The sequence below is a fragment of the Orcinus orca genome, chromosome 10 (assembly GCF_937001465.1).
Source record: "Orcinus orca chromosome 10, mOrcOrc1.1, whole genome shotgun sequence".
Classification (NCBI taxonomy): domain Eukaryota; kingdom Metazoa; phylum Chordata; class Mammalia; order Artiodactyla; family Delphinidae; genus Orcinus; species Orcinus orca.
Window position 1 is genome coordinate 97,457,670 of NC_064568.1, and position 27,994 is coordinate 97,485,663.

The following is a 27,994-nucleotide window of genomic DNA, read 5'->3' on the forward strand; positions in this document are numbered from 1 at the left end:
AGGTTGGTTGAATCCCTGAATGCGGAACCGCAGATATGGAGAGCTGACTGTACTGTTTCACCATCATAAACAAAAAGTCAACAAGTGGGAGGGCCTGGATTCAAATCTATGTCACGGTATTCCATTTGGTTAATGAACTGAGAAAAATCAGAATTGGGGGAAAAAACAGGACTTAAGCTCTCAGCTAGAAGCAAGATATTCTCCCAACTGTTTTAGGATTTAAATCATCTTGGTAGCTCTTGGGGACTCAAGGGTGGGAACCCCATCTTGGTCATCCTTGTACTTACTACAGAAAATACCAGGTTCAGCACTTTGTACATAGTAGATCCACCAAAAATGTTTACAAAACTGAATTCGCTGGCGTTTAACTGCCAGCTTGGGCACACTGACATGGCAGCCCCACTCTCCTCATCTTAATTGGAGGTTCTCTAAAGACGTTTTCCAAGAACATTTTAAAAACTATTCCTGTTCCTTACATCACAAATATATGATACACAGGGCAGCTCATTTCTTTATTTCTCACTTAAAGTACAAACAAAACCCTCACATTTTGGGGGGGCAGTAGAAATGTATGCTGCAAATACTAAGAAAGTACATTGGGTTACAAACTATAACACTGTTCAGTAAACACTAAGATCTAAAGTAAGAATAATTAACCTACAAACACTGAATATGGCCACCATTTAGGACTCTCCTTATGTTAACTCCCTGTGTTAACTAATTAACAATTAGTTTGGGCATATAGGAGTCTCTTCTCTGAGGAACTGATTTCACTGTCAGCAATATTTTATTAAGCATTTTTAAAAATAACGAAGTGTAAACTGCAGAGGATTCTCCCCTTCCCTCCTGCATTTTTCACAAAGAAAATTTACTGCTAAGTCACATGTAAATTTTAAGAAGATTTAACCCAAATACATCAATAAGGGCTTTTGTCACATCACAAACAAGGATCTCTACCACTATTAAACCAAGAAAACTTTCCCCAAATTAAAAAATCTCAAAGTTCCTTAAACTGATTTAAAAGATCACTCAACTGAGCAAATGTATCAAGTTCTCCACGATAATGTCCAAGTGTTCATTGAACAAAAGCTTTCCAATTAGACTGTATTCATATATAGCAGCTTTATATATATATGTGTATATAATGATATATGTGTATGTAGATATATATCATTAAATGTTACTTGTCTCTATAAGAAAACCAATAACATTTTAAAAATCTCATCACAGAAACAGCTATTAAGACATTTCATCAATTCACACTATCAACTGCATTTCAAAACATCGAAATAGTAACAGTTGCACAAAATCCCAATGGAAGCAACTAAAAACAACAGAGAAACCAAAAATTCCCCCAAAAGTTAAAAGCGCACACACACACACACACACACACACACTCCTCATAACGTAAAGCAACTTGATAATGAGATAACTGCAGGACACTCTACAAACTGATCCACCTTCTCATACTTCATTCTAGAGCAGAAACAGGAGTTTCATTCTCTTTGGTCCATGCAGCCATACACTTAATGTGTCCAAGTTATTTTCTGGCTAATTTCAGATTCTGAACCATGTGTTCCATGTTACCTTACCATGGTAACTTTCTGAAACATAAAATAACCATGTGTTAAAATAAATATTCATTTCTGTAGATCTCAAACCATTTCAACATATTACTGGTAATTCCTCCCAAAGAATATGAACACTTTAAATTATTGACCAAAGAATTTAAAGAATTTAACGAATAACCAAAGTAAAGGAAGAACACAATTCAAGTCTAACAGAAAAGGAAAAATCAAATTGACTTGGAAGATTTAGGCCTAAATTTAATTTAGGAAAATGTCCGGAATATAAAGAACACATGAAAACAATTTCAGGCTTGAACATAATAAAAAGAATCAATTTTAAGATTTACTTTAAAGATCTCTAAGAATGCATACTTGCTTCTTGGGTTTTTAAAAACAAATTTCCAAGCCACAGTGTTGTTAAACTCCCGCACCGCCCCAAACTGGCTTCCGTACTGGTAAAATACCCCCAGTTCCTCATCGGTGAGTTGTTGATACTACTCAGCTTTTTGGTGGAGAAACGGTGCCGTGGGTAACAAAGGTCTTATATTTGCATGGAACCTAATAGAAATGTACGTTTTTCCAAATTAGGTTATAAAACAGTGAGGCTAGAGTATCAGATTATTGTTTGGATTGTCCTTAACTTATATTTTCTGCAGTTGGCTCTTCCTTTGAGTTACCATATATATAATTGTACCTGGTATTAAAAAAATCTCAGTAGGAGACAAATTCCACCACGTTCTGTGTTGCCCTTACTTCTTGTACTCTTAAATACAATTACATATTGCCAAAACCTCTTAAAACCTCTAAGGATTTTTTCATTCTAATAAATGTCATCACAGATTCTAGTAAACTTAAATAACAGCATAAAACAAGAGCTGAACAACTGAAATGAATAACTCAAGTATGCATTCAATACTGTGTTGATATGCTGAGATTTGTTGCCAAATTTTATAATTATTTACTATATTCCCCAATTTTTACTCAGAGAAATTATGATGCTACCACATACCCAAAGTAAGATAGCTTATTACTCTTCCTATATGTTTCTTATCTACCAATGAGGCTTCTTGTTTTCATAGCCTAATTTAGGCCACTCTTTAAATACAGTTAATACTCTAGAATGAAAGACTGCTTACGTTTTGTCAAAAATCAAGGTATATGCAACAAGTGATATAATCCCACTGAGATACTAGTTGTAAAGATGTTTCCTCCATGAGCTACATGGCAAAAACTTTCTTTAGAAGGGTCAAGAATGCAACGTGCATTTCAGATTTCTTACAAAATTTATAAGAAAATTTTCAAATTATACTTTTGTGACACACAAGCTACAATCAATGTGTATGACCCATAAAGTTTTTAAATTCATATCAATAGAATGTTTATGTATGAGGGAAACTATTAAAAGAGTGTTACTTAAGTGAGTGAAAAGGATGCACCCTATAGATCTACTTTGAGTCCTTAAAAGAGTTCAGCAGTTTTCCATTAAGTATTATTTTTCACGTAAGTAACAATAATGCCTAATTTATATGAAAGCCCTAAATCCCAGAAACGTTCAACATTAAAAATCAAATAATTTGTCTCCTATTAAATGATTCGGTATGCAGCACTCATACGGGATTTAGCATTACAAAACAAAAATCTCACTACACCACCTGAATTCATGTCAGATATGTTCACAGCACTCATCTACATCTACACTTGCAAATTTCACATGATCAATGTTAAAAAAAAAGAAAAGAGTTTGGCACATATGTCAATTCTTCAAAACGTCCCTGTAACTTAACACAACACTGTTAAGAACGATGATTCAACGCCAGTGTTAACCTGATTGGCAGCTAAACAAGGTGCTTTTTCTTGTAGCTTCACGTAGTGTCATGCGCCTTGCCTGGGACGGAGGCACGTAAGGTGCGGTGCGGTAGTGCAATCACTTGAACACCAGAGGGCAATCTTCCCACACAGCTCAAGGCCTTATGTTTTGACCTGCTCCTTCCACATTCTTGTACAATTTCATTCCCTTGTTAACAATGCCATTTTCAGAGAATCTGTACATCTGCTTCCTTATGTGAAGTAAGACATGCCCACAGAAACCTCAGAGTGTGGCGAGAATCCTTGAAAAGGAGATGATTAATGTCAGTACGGTCTGTCCAACGCCCCACACCAGTGCTTCCAAGGGGGCCATGTTCTTCCCTGCCACTCTGTAAATGCCGGCGACTGCTGCACCTAGACGAGAAAGAGGGAGAGACAAATAACACCTTCATTCATTCTGAGACACGCTACATGGCTGTAACTTAAAATCTCTTTTCATCTGAGCCAAACAGTAAATCATCATTCTCATTTTATAATTTTCTATGAAAGAGTTCCCATGTGATTGGTAAAAGTTACTCTACCATACCGCATTTCCCCACAAAATTGAATAACAGACTTTTCTATTCAACTGCAAAATATGTATTTATGGTATATGCTGCTTACCTGACATAAAATATGTTCATAAAAAACGAGTAATTCATTATTGTAATCTCTCAGCTGGGTGTTAAATCGGCCAGACCTCATCGGCACTTTCATAAACATATGACACAATATATTGGTAATTATAAATAATAATACAGAAAACCATACAATTTAATATAATTTCTAAATTATTCAAGAAAAAAGTTAATATTAAAGGAATTTTAATTTATTTCAGTAAAATGAATGAATTCTTAAATGTCCCATAAAATATCAGAATTGTGACTAATGTGCTTCACAATCTACCATATAAAATGGTTTCAGTGTTTTAATAAAGCATACAACTGTAGAGGTATTTGGAGACGAGTATCTTGACATCTAATAAAAGTGGAGTATGAACCTGACATCCATCTGTTCTAGGAGAAATTTTTAGATAACGTGCATTTCTGAGAATGAGAGAATCTCAGGAGCTTCAGAGCCCCGAGGCTCGGTTCAACACTTCATCTGATTGCTATAGTATGTATAATGATGTGGTATCTATGAGGCTGATTTTAAAAGTACATTCAGAAATCATAAAAGGAAACATTTAAACTATGGTTATGCCATCTCACAGGTTGAGATGGCCTTACAACTCTTCTCTAGAAAAAACTGTCTATGTATCCTAGAATGATCAAACAAAAAGAACAGAAATAAATTATTTGAAGACACTGAATTATAATTATTTGAGATAGAAATTCTACTCATAAAAATTAGCTAAGAATTAACTCCAGAGTTCACTTAAATTCAAAATATTATATTCCTCCATAGAAGATATAAATAGGAAAAGCAAATTATTAATTTAAGCCAAGGGCTTTCATATACATATTTTAAAGAAGGAATTAAAATATATAGTATATTTACAGCATACTGTGTATCTTGACAGGAACTTTATCATCTTAAATATGATACCACTCCTGAGTATTATTACTTAATTTAAAGATTAAAAAAACAGAGGTTCAGAGAGTTTCATTTACTAGCCCAAGGAAATATAGTAAGTACAGAGCTGGAATTTCAATCCAGGTTAGTCTGGCTATAAATTTCCAAATCATTCTATCATTTCACATTTACACCTAGTGAAAAAGAGAATAAGGAATTCATAAAATAATAAAGTAACTGATAATCATCTCAATACTAAATAAAACTCCTAGTAGCACCAACATTTACTTAATCAATTAATAAACTTCACTAGTATAATTAATCATATCCTCAAATTTTAGAATTGGATAACATTCTGAAAATAAAAAAGATCTTAGCCTTCTTTGTTATCAGAAATTATGTTAAAATAAACCTGAAAAATACTGTCTTTACTTTGGGTTCACCCTAGATTTCCATGACTATCTTCAATTTTAAAAACTACAATTTGGCCTCCATTTCTCCAGCATTAAATTTTCAAAAATGATCCAAAAGGTGAAAAACATAGCAATTACTAGCTCAGGCTGCCTGGGAAGTGCCAATTTGTTAATTCAAACATCTCATGCTTATATAAAGTTAAGAGCATGGATTTTGGAGCTAGACTTGTGGGTTAAAATCCAAGCTCCACTAATTAGTAGCTGTGTTACACTGAGTAATCGCTTAACCTCCCTGTGCCTTATTTCTTCAACTGTAAAATGGGTGGGTTTGAAGATAATACTTGGAAAGTGCTTAAAATAGTGTCTGGTCCCAGTATGTACTCCAAATTTTGGTTAGTAGTTGTTGCAGTAGTAAATGATAAAGGAATTTCCAATCAGTGATTCATCATTCAATAAATGGTGTGGAACAACTGATAGCCACTTGGAAGAAATAAATTTAGGTCCCTACTTCACACCACTCCCCAGAGTAAATTCAGATGGGTTAAAAAACTAGACGTTAAAAGCAAATAAATAAAATGAATTTCACTTTGGAAGGCTTGCTGTTTGAGGAATAACTTACAAAACCACCAATAACCCACTTTTCTTTACACTCTTTCAAGAAACAGAGGATAAGATCTTCAACGCTATAATGTAAGGGGAGAAAAACCACTGTAAAACTCCAGAGTTTCCAAAATCAAGAGAGATATTTATAGTGTTATACAGAAAATAAAACGAACTACTGTTTTCCGCCCAGCAGATAATCAGGAACCAATTTGTAAGTTACAACTTCCCTTCAAAAGAAGCAGATTTACACTAGCTCCCATTGCACTATATCATTTCACAACCCAGAAGCACTAGTCAGAAAAGACTGTTCCAGTGGAACTCTTAATCGAAAAGATCTGAAAGAAAACAATTTTGTGTGCCTATTAAATGATTTTGGAAACACTGCTATTAAATATTGAGCAGATATGAAGGAGTATTTATAAAATACGTGTAGACTGTTAAAAAAAACACACAACAAATTCCCAAGTACCACCATCCAACTGAAGAAAAGAACATTACTATTTCATTTGAGGTTCCAGTGCAGTCTCCACAGTCACATCCCATTCCCTCCCAAATTTGGTTTTTATCATTCCTTTGCTTTTCTTCAGCTTTACTGCCTGCCTATATCCTAAGATATCTGTTATTTAGTTTTTTAAATAAATGAATTTTATATAAATTGATACTCTAAGTATTTTGGAATTTTTGGCTCAAGGTTATATTCAGAAAATTATCCATCTTGTTGTATACAGCAGTAATTCATACATTTCCAATGTTGTACAGAATTCCATGTATGAATATACCACAACTTATTTATCCATTCTACTGGGGATGACATTGTTTCTAGTCCTTAACAATGACAAACCCTGCTTCTGTGAACATCCTTGTAACATGACCTCTGGCACACATATGCAATCACGAGTTTCTCTACAACGTGGGTAAAAGCAGAATGGCTCAGTCCTATGTTATGGGCATTTTCAACTTTACTAGGTAATGCCAACTTGTTTTCCTAAGTAATTGTACCAATTTATATCCCAGTTACTCCATATCCTCAGAAGCAGTTGATATCTTTAAAAAATTTTTTTGTCAATCTGGCAGGTGAGAGATGTTATCTCTGCAATTAATTTGGGTTTCCCTGATTTTTAATGTCATTGAGCTTTTCCTCACATATTCTTCACATTTGGCCATTAGGGTTTCTACTTCTATGAAATGTTTGTCAAATCTTTTGTCCATTTTTCTAGTGGATTGTCATTTTCTTATTTGATTCATAGGGTTTTTTAAAATATAGTTTGGATATTAATCTTTTTACATTTATATAAGCTAACAAATATCTTCCCCCAATTTGTGCTTTAGTTTTCACTCCTGTTAAGATGTATTTTGCTGAACAACAGCCAGTTGAAGGAGTACAAATATTGTGATCGTTATTTTCTTGGTGAAGTGTGTGCAAGAATGAAGAAGGCAGAAGTGTATAGGGTGCCTGAAATAAATGAAACATGTTTGGAGCTGCCACTGTGAACAACAGCAGAAGGTATCAATTAGAAATATGTAAAGATTCCCAAAGTATTAAGGAGCTAGAGAAGACTGGCATAGCAAAGATGAAGTGGAGAAAGCAATTCTGCTGAGCTGAGCTGAAGGTAAATAACAGATGTAAACCTGCAAGGACAAGGGTGACTAGGAGAAGAGTCACCAGTGACAGAGATGTCCATATACAGCAACATAAAGTGTCTGCAGAGAGGTGGACCACTGAAAAGTGGTTTGATCTGCCCTCCACATTCCTGAGAGAACGCAAATATAAAGGTTAAGGCAGATTTGGTTCTAATGGTGTTGATTCTCTGTTTGTGTAATCAGATCAGGGGTCAGCAAACTATGATCCACAGGTCCAGTCTGACTCACCACCTGTTTTTGTACAGCATGTGAGCTAAGAATGGTTTTTACATTTTTAAATGGTTTAAAAAAAATCAAAAGAATAATAATATTTCATGATACATAAAAATTATATGAAATTCAAACTTTAGTGTCCATAAATAATGTTTTATTGGCATACAGCCGTAGTCATTTCTGATACTGAACTATCTTTGCACTCCTAGGATAACATTCTTAAAGTAAATGAACCTATACTTTTCCATCCTTCTGTAGTCTTCAACTTGTTTAGCAACAAGATTACTTTGATCCAGCAAATATGCTGTGCACAGTTTTTAATCTTTCCATTTCCTGCAATAATTTGGAAAAAATAGGAACTGTTCCCTGAAAATTTGGTAGAACTCATCTGTAAACCTCATTTGAGCCTGGACTTCTTTTGGGAGGAGGAGTCTTCAACATTTCAATTGTTTAAACATACTTATTGTATTATTCATATTTTCTCTTTCTTCTTATGCCAATTTTAGCAACTTATATTTAGGAATATATAACTGTTTACAAAACTGTCATTTTTATAATCCTTTATTCTACCTTTACTATTGAGTCTGTAGTTCTCTCTTCTATGTTGTTCCATATTTTACTTTTCTGCCTTAACTATTTTAGAGTTACGGCAGCAATCTATTCACCTTATTATCTTTCCAGAAAACCAGTTTTTTGCTTTGTTATTAATCTCTCATAAACTCAACTTAAAAAACTTAAATGCATTTCTCTATAAATAATATATATATATATATATAATAAAACTAAACAATGTAATTAAAAAAGATACCATGCACAACAACATAATAAGAGTTTAGGAATTAACTTAATCAAAATATACAATCCTCCTATTGAAAAAAAAACCTTTTAAACTCTAACAAAAGATGTAGAAAATGATCTGAACAAATGGAGATATATTACATGTTCCTGGGTGGGACTTAATTTAATATGTCAATTCTTCCCAAATTAACCTCTACAATCAATTAAATCCTCATAAAAATAACAGTTATACTTTTTGAGGAACTCAGTAGACATATTCTAAAATTTATATGAAAGAATGAAGGTCCATGAATAGTTATGTTAACTTTGAGAAAGAAAAGAAATGAGAGGGACCAGCCCTACCAGATATTAAGAAATACTACAAAATAATAGAGACAAAAAAATGAGGCCTTGCTGCAAGAACAGATAAAAAGACTAACAAACCAGAACAGAATTTGAAGGCAGGTCCATGTACCTTGAGAACACAGTACACAAAAAAGGATGAATCAATGGATAGATTTTTTTAGTGACGTGGTAAAAATTGACTTACTACATGGGAGGAAAAAAAAAATACACATGGAATCCTATCTAATTCCAAACACAAAGATAGACTCTAGACCAGAAGGCAAATTATGACCTGAATGTCAGACATCTGTTTTTGTAAATAAAGTTTTATTGGAAAAAGCCATGCCTATTCATTTACCAATGTCTATGGCTGCTTTTATGCCCTAATGGCAGAGCAGAATAGTAGTGACACAGACCCTCTGGCCTGCAACGTTTAAAATAGTTACTGTCTGGCCTTTTAAGAAAATGTTTGCTCAGTCCTGCTCTAGATAAATTAAAGACTTTAATACAAAGGTAAAACTATAAAATTAACAAAAGAAAATATATCAGAGTATCTTTTGACCTTGGTGTGGAGGAGAACTTCTTAAATAAAATTCTAAATTAGGCAAAAAGACTCTTTAAGCTGATTATATAGAATAAAGATTTCTACTCAATAAACAACATCATGGATGAAGGTACTGATAAAAGACAGAGAAGTTATTTGCAAAGTTCAAAACCAATAAGACACCAATACATCTAAGAAACATCTATCGTTTAATAAAAAAACAAGAACCCCAAAAGAAAAGCACAGAATTTAAAGAAGCAATTTGTAGAAGAAATCTAAAAATATGATAAGAATAGAAAGAGATGTTCAAATTCATTAGTAATCAGAGAAATGCAAATTAAACCAACAAAGAGGTGTCACTTTAACCCTCAGACTCGCTAAAATTAGCAATACAATGCCAAGCAATGGCATTATAGAGAAACCCATTTCCTCCCAATTCTGGTATTAACTATCAGTACTAACTGAAATGAAAAATCACTCTATTCTGGAAATAAAAATCTAAGAGGGGGCTTCCCTGGTGGCGCAGTGGTTGGGAGTCCGCCTGCCAATGCGGGGGGCGTGGGTTCATGCCCCGGTCCGGGAGGATCCCACGTGCCGCGGAGCGGCTGGGCCCGTGGGCCATGGCCGCTGGGCCTGCGCGTCCGGAGCCTGTGCCCCGCAACGGGAGAGGCCGCAACGGTGAGAGGCCCGCGTACCGCAAAAAAAAAAAAAAAAATCTAAGAGGTCGTAAAATATAATAGATATGTATCTATATTCAGTCAGCCATCATGTGCTGAACTGAATATACAGCTGTGATGGTGCTATAGCACTCACAAAATACATTAAGAAAATAAATGCAGTTAAATATTCACAGTGGCTAGTTTTCTTAATTCAAGTGTTTGCAGGTCAAAAAGTTAGCCAGAAGAAATTTATATGTTTTATTGTTAACCTGCATACAAATTTTTACTTGAAATTGTGTCAGACATATTTGTAAGGATTTTTAAATATAACACTGTGGTTTCCAAAATCATTAGCTTATTTTATTCCTGACTGAACTGAAAGCAGGTAATATGTAGATACACATCATTAGGGAAGTAGAATCATGTTCTCTTTAAAATTTCACAATAATTTACAGCAATAAACACACATACTACTTTTGACTTGGGAACAAGCTGCTCCTTCTTCCTTCCTCCTCTGTTTACGGTTCCACAGTTGTAGCAGTGGCCCACATCAAGAATGTCAGCAGTCCCTTTCATGTCTCTTTGTATGCCACCACAGTGAATAACAACTAATTTGGATTTTTCCCTTTGCCACAGTCCTGACACCAACTCCTTTTCCAACCCACCGCCACTAGTCTAGTTCAGATCTAGCCTCAATTCAGATCACAGTTAATGCCTCAACTCCTCTTCTTTCCCCTTTTTCCTCCCTTCTTCCCTCCCCCCACTTTCTTCCTTCCTTTCCTCTGTGCTGCCTCCCTTACTACATCCATCTATCCAACCAGTATTTTCTGAGTATCTGTTCTATTCCAGGTACTGTTTTATTGTTGGAGATTCAGCAGTGATGAAGACAGACAAGGTCCCTGCCCTTTCAGAGTTTCTTCTTGGTTCTTTCTTCACATATATTCTACATTCAGCCATAAAATAGATTTTCCTATTGAATTGCTTTGCCCCTTTCCAACCCCATTCTAAAATATCTAGTTGTTTTCCATGACCCACAGAATAAAGTCCAGACTCTGGCTGGCCGTCCAAGACCCTTGAGGATCTGGCTCTTTCCAGTTGAATTTCCTGCTACTCCACTCTGCACATTTGGTGCTTCAGTGAAATCTGATTTCTTGTTTTAAACTCTACCTATGGCAAAATGAATGAAGTACCACATGAGAAATTTACAGGTTGGATGCAGCACAAAGAAAACCTAACGCAAGATAACACACAAAAACTGAATAGTAAATGAAGACAGGATGAGGAAATAGACTACTCCCTATTTCCCACAACTATTTTATGACTGTCTCACAGGACAAACCCAGAGACATGGGAACAGGGCTCTCCCCTCAAGGCAAGGCATGCTGATCACTCTGGGAAAAGGTGACTGTGGGACACAGAAGGAGGGAGGCCTTGGAGCCATGGAAGAAAAGGACTTCCTCTCATCTCTGGGGCTAAGAAGGAACTTAGAAAGGAAGAAGCCCTCGGTGGCGAGTCTTGAAGCAGATCCAGCAGCGACAGCCAGCTACCCTAGCCTCCCAGAAGCCGGCCAGAGTGAACAGCAACAGAAGCTCTGCTGTTCACCTGCAGTGACGAGACCACACAGCAAAGAGAAGCACCAGTGTCCGGCAGAACCACATGAAGGAAGCGGCTGAGGGCCCTCCAGGCTCAACAGGATGCATCTAAGTTCTAGCTCATCTAGCACAGCAGAACCCCAGGCTGGAGTTGGGGCCTAAGTACAGCGCTAAGAGGAGAAGGTCAGAGGGAGTGAACCTGAGGGCTGTAGGACACGCACATAAGGCAGCACAGGAGAAAACTTGCAGACAGCTGGAGGATACCGTAAAGTGGCTAATTTCTAGTAGGCCAGGGGAGACTTATGTCATAATAATTTGTGTTTAAGAAGGAAGTGCACTATTATGGTCAATCTGCATACGACAGAGGAGGCAAGAATATAAAATGGAGAAATTCAAAAAGTGCTGCTGGGAAAACTGGACTGCTACATGTAAAAGAATGAAATTAGAACCTTCTCTAGCACCATATACAAAAATAAACTCAAAATGGATTAAAGACCTAAAGGTAAGACTGGATACTATAAAACTCCTACAGGAAAACATAGGCAGAACACTCTTCGACATAAATTGCAGCAAGAGTTTTTTGGATCCATCTCCTAAAGTAATGGAAGCAAAAGCAAAAGCAAACAAATGGGAACTGATTAAACTTAAAAGCTTTTGCAGAGCAAAGGAAACCATAAACAAAATGAACCAACAACCTATGGAATGGGAGAAAATATCTTCAAACGCTGCGACGGACAAGGATTGATTTCCAAAATATACAAACAGCTCATACAGCTCAACATCAAACAAACAAACAAACAACCCAATCAGAAAATAGGCAGAAGACCTAAATAGGTATTTTTTCAAAGAAGACATACAGATGGCCAATTAGGCATATGAAAAGATGCTCAACATTGCTAATTATTAGAGAAATACAAATCAAAAATATAATGAGGTATCACCTCACACCAGTCAGAACGGCCATCATCAAAAAGTCTACAAATAATAAATGCTGGAGAGGGTGTGGAGGAAAGGAAACTCTCCTACACTGTTGGTGGGAATGTACATTGGTACAGCCATTATGGAGAACAGTATGGAGGTTCTTTAAAACACTAAAAATAGAGTTACCATATGACTCAGCAATTCCATTCCTGAGCATATATCTGGAGGAAACTCTAATTTAAAATGATACATGTACCCCAATATTCATTATAGCACTATTTACAAGAGACAATACATGGAAGCAACCTAAGTGTCCATGGACAGATGAATGGATAAAGATGTGGTATATATACACAGTGGAATATTACTCAGAATAAAAAAGAATGAAATAATGCCATTTGCAGCAACATGGATGAACCTAGTGATGATCATACTAAGTGAAGTAAGTCAGACAGAAAAAGACAAATATCATATGATATCACTTATATGTGGAATCTAAAAAAAATGATACAAATAGACTTATTTACAAAACAGAAACGCACTCACAGATGTAGAAAGTAAAGTTATGCTTACCAAAGGGGAAAGGGGGGGAAGGGATAAACTTGGAATTTGGTATTAACAGATACACACTACTATATATAAAATAGTTAAACAACAAAGACCTACTGTATGGTACAGGGAGCTATATTCAATATCTTGTAATAACCTATAATGGAAAAGAATTTGAAAAAGAATACATATATATGTATATCTGAATCACTTTGCTGTATACCTGAAACACTGTAAATCAACTATACATCAATAAAAAAATTAAAAACTTTAAAACCCAAGAATTTGAAAGGAAAAAAAACATGTAATTGCTACTTCTAAACTTCCAACTGTTCTTAAAATATAAATATATGTGAAATAACAATAACTAAAGCTTAAAAAATATTTTAAGTATGTCAAAATTAGAATTTATTCCAATTTTAATTGCCTGGTTTTAAAGAAGGCAAATTATCTGTAATATATTTAGAATATCCTTTTAAAAAAAGAAGGAAGTGCACTTTTATTTTGTAGTCACAGGCAGATGACATCAAGGACCTAAGAGCTATATCTTCACTTTTTTTTTGTTTTTTGGTTTTTTTTTTGCAGTACGCGGGCCTCTCATTGTTGTGGCCTCTCCCGTTGCGGAGCACAGGCTCCGGACGCGCAGGCCCAGCGGCCATGGCTCACAGGGCCAGCCGCTCCGGGGCACGAACCTGTGTCCCCTGCATCGGCAGGCGGACTCTCAACTGCTGCGCCACCAGGGAAGCCCTATCTTCACTTTTTTAAAATGACAATTATCACTGGCATATTTGTGTGCCTACCTCTCTCCCTTACCACATAATGAGCTCCTTTAAAGCAGAAACTACATCCACTATAAGATAAATTTTCCCACGAACTGCTTTACCTCTTGACAATTTCTACAAGCTTTTCCATTTCCCCAAAACCTTCCATAATGAGTATTCATACAGCAGAAGTACCAAAACTATCTGTTCAGTAATTAAGCGAACTGATCTTTACCTTCTAGATGAAGTGTGGTTAGTGCTGAAAAATATTCTACATGAAAGATTACACTGTTGCATTTACAATAAGAATAAAGTTACCAAAACTGTAAGTGCATATAAAATTATGTGCTTAAAATTAAATCAACTTACTAGTAATCATTGCTCCAGTCACGGAAGCCAGAAATCCGATGCTGACTGCAATGACAGAGATTACTCTCCCCTGCCGATGCCTCTGTAGCATCACGAACATCAACACTCCTGCAGCACCATGGACAAACAGAGAGGAGAAGAGAGCCCAGAGGAAGATCCAGTACCACATCTCTGAAAAGAAAAGCAAAATGTTAATAATTCTGTTGAAAAACATCTTAGAAAATCCAGTTTAACAAATAGTGAGCACCTATGGTCTGGAAAAAGGTTAAATGAGATAACAGATTAAAAACATGCCTCGTACAGAACTTGATACATAGTAGTACTAAATAAATTTTAACAGTTATCATCATCACTAATGCTTGATGGGGAAGTCATTCCCTCCATGACTTCAGAAGGTCAAAGCCTCTAATTTCCTCTAAATGTGCCCATCATATAGCTATAATCTATTAATTTCTCTAATAAACCCTCATGTCTGCAAATCTCTTGCAATAAATTATATAAGTTAATTAACTGCTGTTAGCTATATAATTTCCTATCTTCTATACTAAGTGCCCAGACATTTTTAAAAACTACCACTTAATTCAAATAATAAGTACAATAAGTACAAAAACTATCTGTTCAATAAATAAATGAACTGATCTTTACCTTCAGAATTCAGAAATAAATCAGTGATTTTTATCTTTTATGATTTTAAGAATTTCAGGCCATTTCCCTCTTGGCTCTCACCTTTACATACTAAAGAATCAGTCAGAATTTTTTTAATGCTTTGTCTCTCAGGTCGTATGCTAGTCCTTAGCAGGAACTCCTCAAGCTCTATCACTCTTTCTTCAATGTAGTCTCGGTTACTGTTCATTGAAGCCTGGTTTACAGACAATTGATGAGCATGCCTTTCATTCTCTCTCTTTCTGGCTGAATGGTGGTTGCCAAGGACTTGGGGGAGAGGGAAATGGGGGACTTCTTATTTTAAAATGGCTACAAACACAAGGGATCTTTGTGGCAATGGAACTGCTCTGTATTTTGACTGTGGTGGTGGATACATATACAAGTGATAAAACTGTACAGAACTAAACACACACACACACAAATGAGTACAGGTATACAAGCAACACTTGTGGAATCTGAAAAAGGTTGGTGGGTTCTATCAATGTCAATATCCTGGTTTTGATATTATACAGCAGTTTTCCAAGATGTTCCCATTGGGTAAATGGGGTAAAGGGCACGTGGGTTTTCTCTATACTATTTCTTACAACTGCATGTGAATCTACAATTATCTCAAAATTAACAGTTTAATTTTTAAGAAGAGAGGATATATAGAAAACAGATTTTTTTAAAAATCAGTTTCAGCCTGCTAAATTCTTAAGAATTGACACTTAGAATGGACTTATAATTTGAAATCATTTCAAGGAAGAGACATCTGATATATTTTTCTGTGTTAAAGTACCATGCATGCTTCTCTATGGCATAAGAGAGAGATGCTGGTGATTAAGGAAAAACAGACAAAGCTTGCCTTTTAGAGGTCTTTCTCTTCCAGCTTTCAGAGAAGTAATGCTTTCACACTGTCACTCCCAAACAAATAGCTTCAATTTATAAAAAATAAAGACAAAAATGCTTAACTTGCCCTGAAGAATATTTATATTTTAAAAGATATAATTTTCCAGAGTGACCCTAACAAAGCGAGACTATGATACAGCAATAACAGGGGGGAAGGGATGCTCATCAAGGCGGTTCTGAGATGAGACAGGTGCTGGAACACGCACCTACTCTTAATAAGAGCAGCCATTTGCCTTGATCCCCAGTCCTGCTTCTCACCAGGGCTACCCCCAAAAGCACTTTTATTTGTTGTCCTTATAATACAGGTAGAGTGAAAATTTTCTTGACTATATGTAACACTATGAACAGGGATTATCTGACATTATAAGTAATGTTGTTTGCCTACTGACTATATAGCTATAGTCAGTATACCTAATAATTAGGAAAATTAAGTCTAATGTCTTATAAATCCCCAAGCTATCAAAGAATTATACAACTGAAACAGAATCTCAAATGGTCCTCTAATGTCCAATCCAGGATTATCCCTCAAGCAGACTGAGCACAATCTGCCCAAACTCAAATTTATTTTTATGTTTCTTTGTTTTTCTTAATCACACTATTTATCATGGAAAAAAACCCGAATGCTGCTGAGAATATCAACAATAAATTTAGGTTTCATGTTGTTACTACTTTTTTTTTTTTTTTTTTTTGCGGTACGCGGTCCTCTCACTGTTGTGGCCTCTCCCGTTGCGGAGCACAGGCTCCGGACGCGCAGGCTCAGCGGCCATGACTCACGGGCCCAGCCGCTCTGCGGCACGTGGGATCTTCCCGGACCGGGGCACGAACCCGCGTCCCCTGCATCGGCAGGCGGACTCTCAACCACTGCGTCACCAGGGAAGCCCGTTACTACTATTTTAAATTACCTGATAGATCAATACAACCATGTCAGTGAACAGGGCCTCTGAAGACCTGGTTCTACTCCAGATAAACAAGTCTGTCTAAGGTCCGACTCACTAGTGGCAAACGCAGCACACCTGGAGAACCGCAGGAGCCTAAGAGTAGAGTGAAGACAGATGCCCCAGGGCCCTAGAGAAAGAACAGTTGCTAAGAACGGGAGAGGAGTATGACAACCTTTTCTTAACTTGTGCAGGCTTGTACGGCTAACGTGAACACCCAGAGGCCCAGTTTTCTCTTTCCACCCATATCCCACCTAATCCAAGCTTCTTGCAACTAAGCAACAATAAAAGGATGAAGCCAGAGGGAGAGTTTGCTGGTGCTAAACAAAATACAAAATGAGAAATTAAAAATACACTTACAAAACAGAAACCTTGAAGCATGCCGTCCATTCAATTACCGTAATTCACTGAAAGGAGATATTCCGTCTTCATTAAAGCCCTTTCATTATTTTTCCCTATTCAAGGCTGTCCATAATCTTCATCTTAAACTGAATTGTTGCAGTGTGTTTGTTTACTTTTAGTGGGATAAGAGGCAGAGGAGTAGTGATTTGTTCCAGTCTCCAAACAATTCTAGAAATAGCCCTGATCCCAATCTGTATCTCTCTCAGCCCTGGTTGCCAAGTCACTAAAAATTATCTTCTGTGCTTTTGTTTGTTTGTTTTGTTTTTTTGCGGTACGCGGGCCTCTCACTGCTGTGGCCTCTCCCGTTGCGGAGCACAGGCTCTGGACGTGCAGGCTCAGCGGCCATGGCTCACGGGCCCAGCCTCTTCGTGGCATGTGGGAATCTTCCCGGACCAGGGCACGAACCTGTGTCCCCTGCATCGGCAGGCGGACTCTCAACCACTGCGCCACCAGGTAAGCCCTCTTCTGTGCTTGATTTTAATCTTTGGACAAAATTATTTATGAGAAATAAATTTCTCTAGATATCTAGAATATATTAACTAAGTAAAAACAAATCAAAGAATGGTACATATTGTATGATCCTTTTTGTTCAAAAATTATAGGTACAGAGAAACACATAAACAGATTCTAACAATGGCTATCTTTTAAAGATAAGAGAGGAGATGGGTTATATTATTTTATTCTTTACTGATTATTTTTTAGCAACCAGCCTGGTTTTTTTTTGTTTTGTTTTTTTACTTTACTGCAGATACACTGTCTTTAAAAGATAGTTTTTCATTCTAGAATTCATCAAAGGAGAACATGCTCAATGAAGCCAATGCTTCTCAACCCAGACTGCTCACAAGAATTACCCACAGAGCAACTAAAACTATCACTTGAGGGGGGACCTAGACAATTATATTTTCATCAACTCTACCAGATAATCATGACATGCAGTAAAGACAGAAATCACCACTCTAGGCTAAGGTTACATAAGAGGTACTTACTAAAAAAATCCAAAAGTCATAAAAACAACAAAACCTATCTCAACAGACAAACAGTAAACATAATTTTTAATCCTCTATAGCATATCTAACCCTTCTAACAAAATCATTAGCAAATAGATACTGAACATTTATATGTATTCAGCATACTCTAAGCCTCAAGGTGAAAATAAACCAGTAAGACTAAATTTGGGGGCTGTTCATAATTTCTATCTTCTTTATAGAAATGGTCCTCATTATATGTTTAAATAATCTGTGTTCAAATTTGGTTATCTCAAGTTTGTTTTTTCATTCCAGCAAATCTAAGGTGAGGCAATCGCTCCCCTTAGTTTCCGACACCAGTGACTTCTCAGTTTGGGGATGTGTCCCACACAGGCAGCTTATTAAACTCTCAGGGAGATGATGCATTTATAATTTGAAAAAATCCCCTAGATCAGGGATTGGCAAAGTATGGACCATGAGTCCTATCTGACCACCAACTGTTTCTGTACAGTCTGCGAGCTGACAATGGTTTTTACATTTTGAAATGGTTGAAGAAAACCCAGAAGAACAATATTTCATGACACGTAGAAAGTACACAGAATTCAAATTTCAGTGTCTATAAAGTTTTCCTGGAACACAGTCATACTCATTCATATTGTCGATGGCTACTTTCATGCTACGATGGCAGAACTGAGTAGTTATGACAGAGGCCACGCGGCCCACAAAGCTGAAAATATTTACTGCGGTTACTATATATATGCTGAGTATGTTAAATACTGGTCCTTTATAGAAAAAGCTTGCTGACTCCCGGTATAGATGATTTTGACATATGCTCCAGGGGGCTGGGTTGTTACCCCACACCTCACTGAAAATTACAGTCACAGTACTTTCATATATTATCAAGACCTGATACTTTGGGTGTTTAACTAATGGTACGTCAATGGCATATATTCTAACACCACAGGTTCTTCAGGGCACAGTATGCAGCTGTCGCTATGGGGTACATACACCCATAGTTACACAGAACAAGAGGGAGAAATGTCAAGAAAGATCCCAAGAGAATTCGTTGCCACCTGAATTTTTTTTTTTTTTTTGCGGTACGCGGGCCTCTCACTGTTGTGGCCTCTCCCGCTGCGAAGCACAGGCTCCAGACGCGCAGGCTCAGCGGCCATGGCTCACGGGCCCAGCTGCTCCGCGGCATGTGGGATCTTCCCGGACCGGGGCACGAACCCGTGTCCCCTGCATCGGCAGGCGGACTCTCAACCACTGTGCCACCAAGGAAGCCCGCCACCTGAATTTTTAAAATAAACAGGACTGAACCAAATGATAAACACACTGGAGATGGAATGAGGGTGAGGAATGGGGAGTGGGGCACTCGAAGCTAATGGTTCTCAGCCTTGGCTAGATGTTGGAGTTACTTGGGAGAGCCTAAAAGAAATATCACCCTCAGAAATTCTGACTTAATTGGGCTTCAGAATTTTTTAAAGTTTTGATTCTTATGCACAGCCAAGAATGAAAAACTGCACTAAGACAAAATGATCTAATCATGGAATTATGTACAACTGAGAATATGCAATTGCAAAACCTCCAGTTTGGCTAAAGCTGAGAAATATGGAGAGAACTGGCTGCAGATCATAGAGGTGTGCTGGAGCAGCTTTTGTGGGGAAGGGAGGGCGCTTACAGACCCTGAAGATGTGGACTTTATTCTGAAGACTGAAGGTCATGAGGAGCCAATGGAAGACTTTAAATAAGGAAGTGATACAATCACATTCACCTTTTAAAAAATTAATTATCCTGGCAAGTATGGGAAAGGGGGACTAGAAAGAGATGAGAGACTATCAGAATATTTCAAGAGTCCCGAGAGAAACTCAGGCCTGGACTTAGGCACTGGCCTCAGGATTGAAAATAATTTGAAATATTTAGGATTTGCTGATGGCCTGGATGATGGAGGTGAGGAAGATGTGATGTCTGGCCTCCCAGATTTCTGCTATGGACAGCTGAATAGACGACAATGCTGTCAGGTTTGGAAACATGGGAAAATATGTTTCATGCATCAGCAATACTATTCAAATGTTGGTGAGAAGCAAGGAGTAAAGAAGCTAAAGGCAAGAATATGTCAAGTAGGGCTTCCCTGGTGGTGCAGTGGTTGAGAGTCTGCCTGCCGATGCAGGGGACACAGGTTCGTGCCCCGGTCCGGGAAGATCCCACATGCCGCGGAGCGGCTGGGCCCATGAGCCAGGGCAGCTGATCCTGCGTGTCCGGAGGCTGTGCTCCGTAACGGGAGAGGCCACAACAGTGAGAGGCCCGCGTACCGCAAAAAAAATAAAAAAAGAAAAACAGAATATGTCAAGTAGAAAAATGTGAAGACTACCTATACATGCATATTATGGGCCATGTTTTAAAAAGCAGTAAATCTCAAGTTTGTTGTGTCAGCAATCTTCCTAAGTTCATGATCTGTCAAATTTTCAATCTATGATTACTAAAACAATTCTGTTATTAGATATAAATTTGAATGAAATTTAGGATATAGAAAGCTATAAAGAATGTCACTCTCATCCTAACAATGAGAAAAAGATAAACTACAAAATCATAGCTCTTCTTTAGCCCATCAGTCAGGTGACACTACAAGATAACAAAGTAACCTGAATTTCAAAGAGGGACAAGGCCCTCCAAGGAGACAGGTGACATACTCACTATGTTTCCTGTGGCAAAGCACAGGAACAGGAAGTGGGTACCATACAAGTGGGTAAAAAGAAATCTGCTAAAATTTTAACCGACAGTTAAAGTCCAAGTGTGCGATTAATCGGTCAGCTTGGAGTAAGTGACACAAGGAAAGTGCACAGTCACCTGCAAGCTCTTTTCCACAGGTCTCTACCGAGCACTCCCTAGAAAGACGGAGACTGGAGAGAGCCACCCCAGTGGTGTATGTCGGCCTATAGGAGGTGATCAATGGCTGCTAAGGGAAACAGACAACCTGGCATGCTTCTTGGATACCTTTTTCCTATTCAAAACAAGCCTTAGCCATTGCTGGAAGGCAGCAAATCCTGTCACCCTCAGGGGACAAGCAAAGACCCACTGCAGCTCCAGCTTGGGAAAGAGTAGAAGGAAAAATCCTTTACCCCTGGGGCAGGGGCAGAAAACCATCCAGGACCCAGGATCCTATTCTAAGCAGAGTCGGTTACTGCTGAGGGAAGGATAGAAGACTCCTGCCCAAGACCAATCAAAGATACTAGGGAGAGTGTGGCTACCACGGTTCAGAAAGGCAGGACCGTGGACAGCCCCACCCAGATACCCCACTACACAGAGCTTGCCTGAGACTAAAACTGGACAGGACAAGAGAGAAATTTCCCCTGCCCCAAGTAATGAGCAACACAAGGCTGTGGCTGGGGGAAGGCAAGGGTGTGGAGAGACACTTCTTCCATGGTGCAGGCTTGCAGAGGTGGCTAAAAGCTGACAATACAGCACTAACACTGATACTAACCCTGCAGCACCCAGCCCCCACCCTGCGTACAAGGCAACAACAGCACCTTCTGGGGAATTTGAAGCCTAGGGTGTGCTGAAGGTAACCATAACAAGAAAGCTCAAACTCAGCTCACTCCTGACTAAATTAAATCAACCTTCACCCTACTGGTCTAGCAGAAGAAGCCCATTTCCAGGCATAAATATTGATATTACATACCTCAGTCACTACTGTTATACATATAAAGTCCTTAATTCAATAAAAAAAATATTGAATTAAGACACCCTCAGAAACAGGAAAACCAATTCATTGTCAAGAAATAAAGTGATCAGACTTAGAGATGATCCAGATTTTAAAACAACCAGACAGGGACCTTAACTATAATTAACATGTTAAATACTCTCCTGGAAAAGGTAGACAGCGCACAAGAACAGATGGGGAATTTCAGCAGAGAGATGGAGAGTCCTAGAAAAAGTCAAACGAAACTGCTTAAAAGAAAAAACAAGAAAATGCAAAAACAGAAAAACCATAATATCAGAGATGAAGACTTCCTTTAATGGGCTCACCAGCAGACTTGACATAGTTAAGCAAAGGATCAGTGAACTTATCATAGCAGCACTATTTACAAGAGCCAAGACATGGAAGCAACCTAAGTGTCCATCCACAGATGAATGGATAAAGAAGATGTGGTACGTAGGTACAATGGAATATTACTCAGCCATAAAAAAGAATGAAATAATACCATTTGCAGCAACATGGATGGACCCAGAGATCATCATACGAAGCGAGATTAAGTCAGACAGAGAAAAACAAATAGCAAATGACAGCGGTCCCCAACCTTTTTTGGCACCAGGGACTGGTTTTGTGGAAGACAATTTTTCCATGGACCGGGGCGGGGGTGGATGGGTCAGGCAGTAATGCAAGCAATGGGGAGCGGCAGACGAAGCTTCACTCACTCACCTGCCACTCACCTCCTGCTGTGCGACCTAGTTCCTATCAGGCCGCAGACCGGTACCAGTCCACGGCCTGGGGGTTGGGGACCCCTGGCATATAATATTGCTTATATGTGGAATTTAAAAAATGATACAAGCGGGCTTATTTTCAAAACAGAAATAGACTCACATAGAAAACAAACTTATGGTTACCAAAGGGGAAAGGGGGGGAGGTATAAATTAGGAGTTTGGGATTAAAATATACACACTACTATACATAAAATTGATAACCAACAAGGACCTACTGTATAGCACAGGGAACTATACTCAATATCTTGTAATGACTTATAATGGAAAAGAATTTAAAAAAGAATCTATTTACCTATCTATCTATGTATCTATCTATATAACTGAATCACTTTGCTATGCACCTGAAATGAACACAACATTGTAAATCAACTACATTTCAATAAAAAAATTTTTAAAAATAATCAGTGGGCTTCCCTGTGGCGCAGTGGTTGAGAGTCCGCCTGCTTATGCAGGGGACACGGGTTCGTGCTCGGGTCCAGGAAGATCCCACATGCCGTGGAGCAGCTAGGCCTGTGCGCCATGGCCAATGAGCCTGCACATCCAGAGCCTGTGCTCTGCAGCGGGAGAGGTCACAACAGTGAGAGGCCCATGTTCCGCAAAAATAAAAAGGTAATAATCAGTGAATGTAAAAGTAGACAAATAGAAATTATTCAAATTGAAATATAAGAGAAAAAGAGGGGGGGAAAAACAAAGAAGTAGTAGGAGGGAAAAGAGGAACCATCCAAGAGCTATGGAATAATTTCAAATGGTTTAACATACATGTAATTGGAGTCCCAGATGGAGAAGAAAGAGATAATGGAGAAGAAAAATATTTAATGAAACAGTGGCCGAAAATTTCTAAAACTAATAAAAGATATCAAACCACAAATCTAAGACTCCCAGAGAATCCTAAGCAAGAAAAAGACCTCCCAAAAGAACTAAAAAATAAAAAAACAAAAATAAAGCACACACACATACCTAGATTCACCACAGTGAAATGACTAAAAAAACAAAGATAAAGGGGAAGTATTGAAGAAGAAATAAGGAAAAAAGAAAGAGAGAACAAAAGACATTACACACACAGAGGGACAAAGATAAAAAGTACAGCAAACTTCTCATCAGAAGCAACCAAACCAGATGACAAATTACAGTAACACTTTAAAAAACTAAAATGCAAAGTCAGAACCTATATTCAGGAGAAACATTTTTCAAAACTGGAGGTGAAATGAAGATTTTTTTCCAGGAAAAAAAAAAAACTGGAAAAATTAACTGCCAGTAGACCTGTGCTACACGGCATATTAAAGGAAGCTCTTCAAACAGGAGTGTAATTCTAGATGGAAACTTAACGCTCCACAAAGAAGTGAGCAACAAAGAAAATTAAAATGAAGGTAAACATAAAAGATATGTTTTCTGGGCTTCCCCGGTGGCACAGCGGTTAAGAATCCGCCTGCCAGTGCAGGGGACATGGGTTCAAGCCCTGGCCCGGGAAGATCCCACATGCTGTGGAGCAACTAAGCCCATGTGCCACAACTACTGAGCCTGAGCTCTAGAGCCCGTGAGCCACAACTGCTGAGCCCGTGTACCACAACTACTGAAGCCCATGCGCCTAGAGCCTGTGCTCCGCAACGAGAAGCCACCACAACTAGAGAAAGCCTGCGCACAGCAGCAAAGACCTAACACAGCCAAAAATAAATAAATTTTTTTAATATGTTTTCTTATTTTTAATCATTCTAATATTTTAACCAGATTTAAAAATAAGTTGTTGCGTTTTTTCACTTGAAGCCTCATTTAACATAGAAGTTAAAGCTATTGTAGATATTTTATAGCTGCCTGCTTCCACTTCTTAAAAGAGAGCAAAAACATTAGTTTTTAAATTTAATTGTGACACCTTCAAGAGCTGCTTGAATATACTGCCTCTCTCAAAGCTTACAGCAATACTGTTTATTACCCACTTAAACCAAATTACCCTTTCACCAGCTAGTTATATAATTTTAAACTGTAAATTACGGTACTCATCATTGAATAGAAAAAAAATTCTTAGAAAAATAAATTTTTAATTTAAAACAATCAGAATATCATTTGCTGTAAAAAAAAAATCAGGTTAAGGCTATTTAAAATAGTTCAAAATTTGCTTTACATTTAAGCCACAGCACTACCTTCCTAAAAGATGCCATTCAATTTGTTCTTTCCCATAATCGATTAGTTACTCAGTTATGAAAGTTATAAAAGATCTTCCCGGACCGGGGCACGAACCCGTGTCCCCTGCATCGGCAGGCGGACTCTCAACCACTGCGCCACCAGGGAAGCCCTATCTTGAAATTTTAATAAGTCTTTAGCTATACTAAACACTCCACATTAACTTGCATTATATATCACAACACAGTTACAAATTGATCACAGAAAAGCTTCATTTTAAAAAAATCCAGTGTTCCCAATCCTTGAGTTCTCAGTAATAAAATCGCCTTAAGAGCTAGTTTAAAATGTACCTTCCTAGGCCCTGGTCTCAAGGATTCTAATTCCATAGCTGTGGACTGGGTCTATGGACTGTACCCTCAACCAGCCCCAGGTAATTCTGATATGTAGCAAGATTTAGTAACCATATTGGATTAAATTAATTCATGGTAGGGACTGGAGAGAGGGAGAATTTTATAATGAAAACATATTAGCGGGACTTCCCTGGTGGCACAGTGGTTAAGAATCCTCCTGCCTATGCAGGGGACACGGGTTCAATCCCTGGTCTAGGAAGATCCCACATGCCACAGAGCAACTAAGCCCATGTGCCACAACTACTGAGCCCACGTGCCACAACTAATGAAGCCCGTGTGCCTAGAGCCCGTGCACCGCAACGAAGAGTAGCCCCCACTCGCCGCAACTAGAGAAACCCTGTGTGCAGCAATGAAGACCCAATGCAGCCCCAAAATTAATTAATTATTAATTAATAAAACATACTGGCTACACATAGTTATCCAAAAGCAATATAATACTTTAAAATTTAATCAAGTCCTGGTGGTATTCCTGAACCATCCTCAAAACAGATCACCTCTCCTCTCTCTCCATCATCCCTTAAACAGGTTCTTTCTCTACTCTCTACCTCTTTTGTTGTCTTCAAAGTCCCATTACCTGGTTCTCCCTGAACTCAGCAAGCCGCCGAACTACGACTTAACCTGAAGGTTAGTTCGCCTCTCTACACCATGAGCCCCTTATGGAGAATGATTGACATTTTCATTTTTGTTTATCAGTGTTTGCCACAGAGACTGGCAAATGCTCATGATCAAGAAATATCCAACAAGCCTGATCCTTGAAAATGCTAGACACTGCTTCTTAGTATAATTCTTCTATATACATTTAATAAAATACATTGTATGGCCACTTCAATTATAGTAAGTAAAATGCACGCAAAATGCTTTGTACAGTACCTGACATATAGTAGGTGTTCAATAAATATAGCCATTGTTAGAATTATTCATCTGATTCTAAGGTAAGTCCAATGCACTGAATTCTCTGGGCTCTCCTCTTACATCTGACCGTTCTTAATTCCAGTTTCCTTCCCTGGTTCCAATTCCTCCTCCCCATCTCTGCCTCATCCTTCCTCTTCTGTTTAGAATTCCTTTCTACAGGAAAAATATCCCTAGTTATTCTAACTTTTCCTCCTGAATTATCTTACTTTTCTGGTCCTTTATTCCAATCACTAAACAAAGCAAAGATAAATATATTTATATTCTGATAGTTAACCATTTAAGAATCAAAATCATAGCTTACACAGTCCTAAGACTTATCTGGAAATTGCTTTAGGTTTAAGAAACATCATCTGGACCTTGGACATGGTACCGCCAGAGGATACTGATATATGATTCAAAGATAAAGAGATGGGTATTAGGAATGTAAAAACCTGAAGATGGCAATTCTAATTTTTGAAAAATTACAGTGGCTTCATTCTCGATAACACAGGTAAGTCTTCCAAATGGCAAAATCCTATAAAGTACAAATCATATCAGTACTTATTAATTGGCTCAGTACCACAAAAGAGTAAGGGATTTTTCACATGTATTTCAGAAAAAGTAAATTTGGGGGTCTGGCACAAATATTGAAGAGTAGCACATTGTCTTTAGGGCTACATTTACAAAACATAAATTTCTATAATTGGACATCTGAAATAATTTTATCTGCATAAACTCACCTCCTATAATAGAGCATTTAGGAGGAGGAACTTAACCTAATGGGACACTAGAATACGTGCAGGGACTGAGAGAAGCATACCAGTTTGGGAGCACCACCAAACGAAGTTGCTGGCTCTACTAGTATGAGGTGTGAACAATTACAAGTATGTATACTAGGTACCCAAGTTTTCCCCCTTTCTCTCTTTTTTTTTATCTGATAATCACTATTAACACTAAAGTGGCTTAGCAACTATAAAATCTAAACGGGAAATATAACAGTGTGTATGTATATAGTGAAAATAAATAAGCACATATATATTTTGTAAACACACACACACACACACACACACACACACACACACACACACTTGACCTTCATTCCAGTTTGAATTCCCAGCTTCCCGATGTTTATACCAATAGAGAGGTGCATCTGCGCCCACATTTGCTGCTGACACAGAGAGGGGATGAGCCTGAAGCCAGACTTTGCCTTTTTTCCAAGGAACCAATTATTCCTTTCCCAACCCGAGCCCAGCTCTGTGTTTATCCGGGGGTTTAGGGATCCTGCCTCCTTCTAAGTAAAAAATTCTTCTCGAAACTCTTAGCAACCAAATTTGGGTGGGAACACAAAGTTGGGAGCCAAAATAGTTGAAGAAAATAAAAGTAAAGCAAAAGGAAACATTTCATTGTAGATCGTTATTTTGAAGTTAGGTTACCCATAAAACTGAAAGAGTATATACATTCTGACTCTAATTTTAGGTTGTGGTGGGCAAGAGGGATTTAGGACATATTCAGAGAAAGAAAAACTGTATGGGAAGGAAGGAAGCCACCTATCTCTCTACTTGAGTGAGCTGAATAAGCATATAACCCATACACAGTTAACAAACAATTTAGGAATCCTGAGAATCACACACTGTGGGAAGTGACATACAGAAGAGAACTCTGGCAATAGTTACCAAGTGACAAAGATGGGGTCTCCAGGTGTTAATCTCTATATGAAATCCCCATAGTACTACTGTCTTCCAGGAAGGAGAAAAAACAGATTGAACTTGGTAGGATTTCTAAAACTAGATATATAGTAAATATGGATCACTAACTTTTACATAGCCTATGGCAACTTAAAATTTTAGAAAGATTATTACTATTATCACTATTCAATAATATCTTACATTGTACAGTATCTTTTATTTCTGGACAAAAATTAGTTCCAT

General features: G+C 37.8%; 1 protein-coding gene across 1 annotated transcript in view; it reads right to left on the bottom strand.

The window, feature by feature from the left end:
• Positions 1-493: 493 nt before the first annotated feature.
• Positions 494-27,994, bottom strand: part of TMEM170B (transmembrane protein 170B) — a 38,766-nt gene continuing 11,265 nt past the window's right edge. Inside the window, exons 2-3 of the mRNA XM_004273564.3 lie at positions 14,316-14,486; positions 494-3,788 (exon numbers count right to left, since the gene is read on the bottom strand). Of these exons, the coding sequence (XP_004273612.2) occupies positions 3,658-3,788; positions 14,316-14,486 (302 nt within the window). The 3' untranslated portion in view covers positions 494-3,657. The remainder of the gene's footprint in view (positions 3,789-14,315; positions 14,487-27,994) is intronic.